The sequence below is a fragment of the Olea europaea genome, unplaced genomic scaffold (genome assembly GCF_002742605.1).
Source record: "Olea europaea var. sylvestris unplaced genomic scaffold, O_europaea_v1 scaffold16029, whole genome shotgun sequence".
In the NCBI taxonomy this organism is placed as follows: Eukaryota; Viridiplantae; Streptophyta; class Magnoliopsida; order Lamiales; family Oleaceae; genus Olea; species Olea europaea.
The window spans coordinates 1-2,477 of record NW_019233659.1 but is presented as its reverse complement, the minus strand read 5'-3'; the positions used below and the strand labels follow the sequence as shown (position 1 = coordinate 2,477).

At 35.6% G+C, this 2,477-nt stretch overlaps 1 protein-coding gene across 1 annotated transcript; it reads left to right on the top strand.

Moving 5' to 3' along the window:
• Positions 1-195: 195 nt before the first annotated feature.
• Positions 196-1,470, top strand: LOC111377079 (O-acyltransferase WSD1-like). Its single transcript, XM_023000123.1, has 2 exons — positions 196-272; positions 747-1,470. Exon 2 carries the CDS (start codon positions 834-836, stop codon positions 1,380-1,382), a length of 549 nt encoding a protein of 182 aa, XP_022855891.1. The 5' UTR covers positions 196-272; positions 747-833; the 3' UTR covers positions 1,383-1,470.
• The last annotated feature ends 1,007 nt before the right edge of the window (positions 1,471-2,477 follow it).

Sequence of the window (2,477 nt, the reverse complement as noted above, 5' to 3'; positions counted from 1 at the left end):
TCTCCTCAATCATGGTAAATTTTATGATCTCTGTCTTTTCATTTTAACTGGCATGACATGACCATAGTTGATTACCGTTGCATGTGACGGACCGCATAGTGCATGCTTTTTTCATTCCGTACAGAAACCGGGCTCTCTGGCTAGATAACTCATGAACAGTGGGCCACACCTGAATTAAAATGGCCAAAAATTAACTCTCATTATCAAGGACGGATTTGGGGGTTGGGGGGCAGGGCTATAGTTCCCCCAGGCCCAACAACTTTTTTTTAAAGGTATTTTTTATTTTTTGGGTAAAAAATCAGTTTTTTATGTGTAAGTTTTTTTTCCACATAGTAGCTCAATTTGAAATTTTATAGTCAAGCCTTAAATTCAATCTTGAATCTACCTCTGCTCATTATGTGTTATCTGTAGAGCCCATGCGCATAGCATGGCTCGTGCATGTTTAAGAAACAGGAGGCTGAAGCCCCTTGTATTCACAGAGTTCTACCTAAGAACTCACATGAATGCCCCATGTGGTGACAAGAAATTGGCAAAAAATTCACCCACAACCCACCCTTGCTGTGAGATTTCTAGAGCACTTCTGTGAAAAAATTTCCGTAGATCTAGCTCGAAACAGAAATAATGTTGTCAGATTCAACAATATTATCTTATTTTTCTTGTTCGATACTTTCCATAACATTCTGTTTCCAGGCGTATAAAAAACGTGAGGTATATATAACGATCAAGAAGTGATTTTGTTCAAGCAGGTTTCCGAGAAGAAAGGAGCAAAGAAATGGAAGAGGGTGGAAGTAAATCTAAAAGATCATGTAAAAGTGCCTGTTTTCCCCATTGGGATGTCAAATGATTATTATGATGAGGCTTTCAGTGAGTATTTATCAAAACTTGGAATGGAACAATTTCCTCCAAATAGACCTTTGTGGGAAATTCATATATTCAAGTACCCAACAAAAAATGCAGCTGGAAATTTGATATTCAAGCTTCACCATTCACTTGGAGATGGCTATTCTTTAATGGGAGCCCTTCTCTCCTGTCTACAAAGAGTCGATAATCCTTCTTTCCCGTTGACATTCCCTACGCGCCAGTCTAACTTGGGGCCTAATGGTAACAGCCGTGGCTTTTTCCGGCGTGTGCCTCGGTTTTTTACAGGGTTAATTAACACTGTGTATGATTTCGGATCGAACGTCTTAAAGAGCAGTTTGATTGAGGATGACAAATCGCCAATTAGATCAGGGGATGATGGAGTGGAGTTTCGACCAATTGTTGTAACTACTACTACATTTTCCATTGATCACATCAAGCAAATCAAGGACAAGCTTAAAGTGGTAAAATCTTCTCTTTTCTTATGCCTGAATCATCGTAGAATGTTTGGAAAATATTATTAACTTTTCCCGTTTGGTTCAATTAGCAAAGTTGATCAAAATATAAGTTAATCACATATCTAATATTCAATCACATATTACATCAATCAAAATTAACTAAAAATCTAATTTTTATCTAAATCAAATGGGGCATATGCTTGATGTAACGGACTTGATGGAGAAACGCATATGGAAGAGTTAATTGTTTCAATGGTCATTGAACTTAGGTTCATGTCTTTGATTAATTATTAAAATTTAAAATGTCGAGTTTTGATCACTGAATTTAGGTCCATGTCTTCGATTGCTCAATAAAGTTTAAAATGTCGAGTTGTGACTACTAAATTTTGAAAAATGTTGTACATTACTCATTGTGAATTCGATATTTTAAAAATTCAACAGTTATGCTAGTGAGTAACATACGACATATTCTAAAGTTCATTGGTCAAAACTCAATATTTTAAATTTCAGTGAGCAATCTAAGATATGGACCTAAGTTCAGTGAGCAATCGAAGACATTGACATAAATTTAGTGACTAATCAAAGACATGAATTTAAGTTCAGTGACTATTGGAACAATTATACTAGGCCTCAACACATAATTATGTACTAAAATTTCTTAGTTTTTGTTGGCATGCTAGGAATAGGCTCGACCGTCCAAAAATCGAGTAGGCATATTTTTTAGAATTATGCTGAGAGCCCAATCACACGAGTGGATCCCGTAATTATTTTGATCTGGGACCCGCTAGTGTGATGTGAGAAGGCTGTCAAATATAATGTAAAAATGAGTGTACTTGTAGCATACTAAGGGTCTGAAATAAGCTAGATGGACCCAACCCTACACATCTATAGGAAGTATCTAAGGATGGTGATCCCATGGTAAAAAAAATTTCATATCTAGTTTTTAGTTATATATTCTGAAGAACTTTTCTAAATATTCCCCGGTTGCTATTCAACTGACTGAAGTATTATCTCATTCATCGTCTTAAAAAGTTAATAAACTGGATGAACTTAATAATATGTTGTAAAATTCATCATACTATTAACTGTATCATCTAGTCCGTTAACTTTTAAACGGCAAGTGAGGGAATGACTAGTCACATAACATGTTGATAAGTTTAT

Excerpts from the sequence above, each read along its gene's own strand:
- LOC111377079 (XM_023000123.1), top strand. The coding sequence starts at position 834 with ATGTCAAATGATTATTATGATGAGGCTTTCAGTGAGTATTTATCAAAA.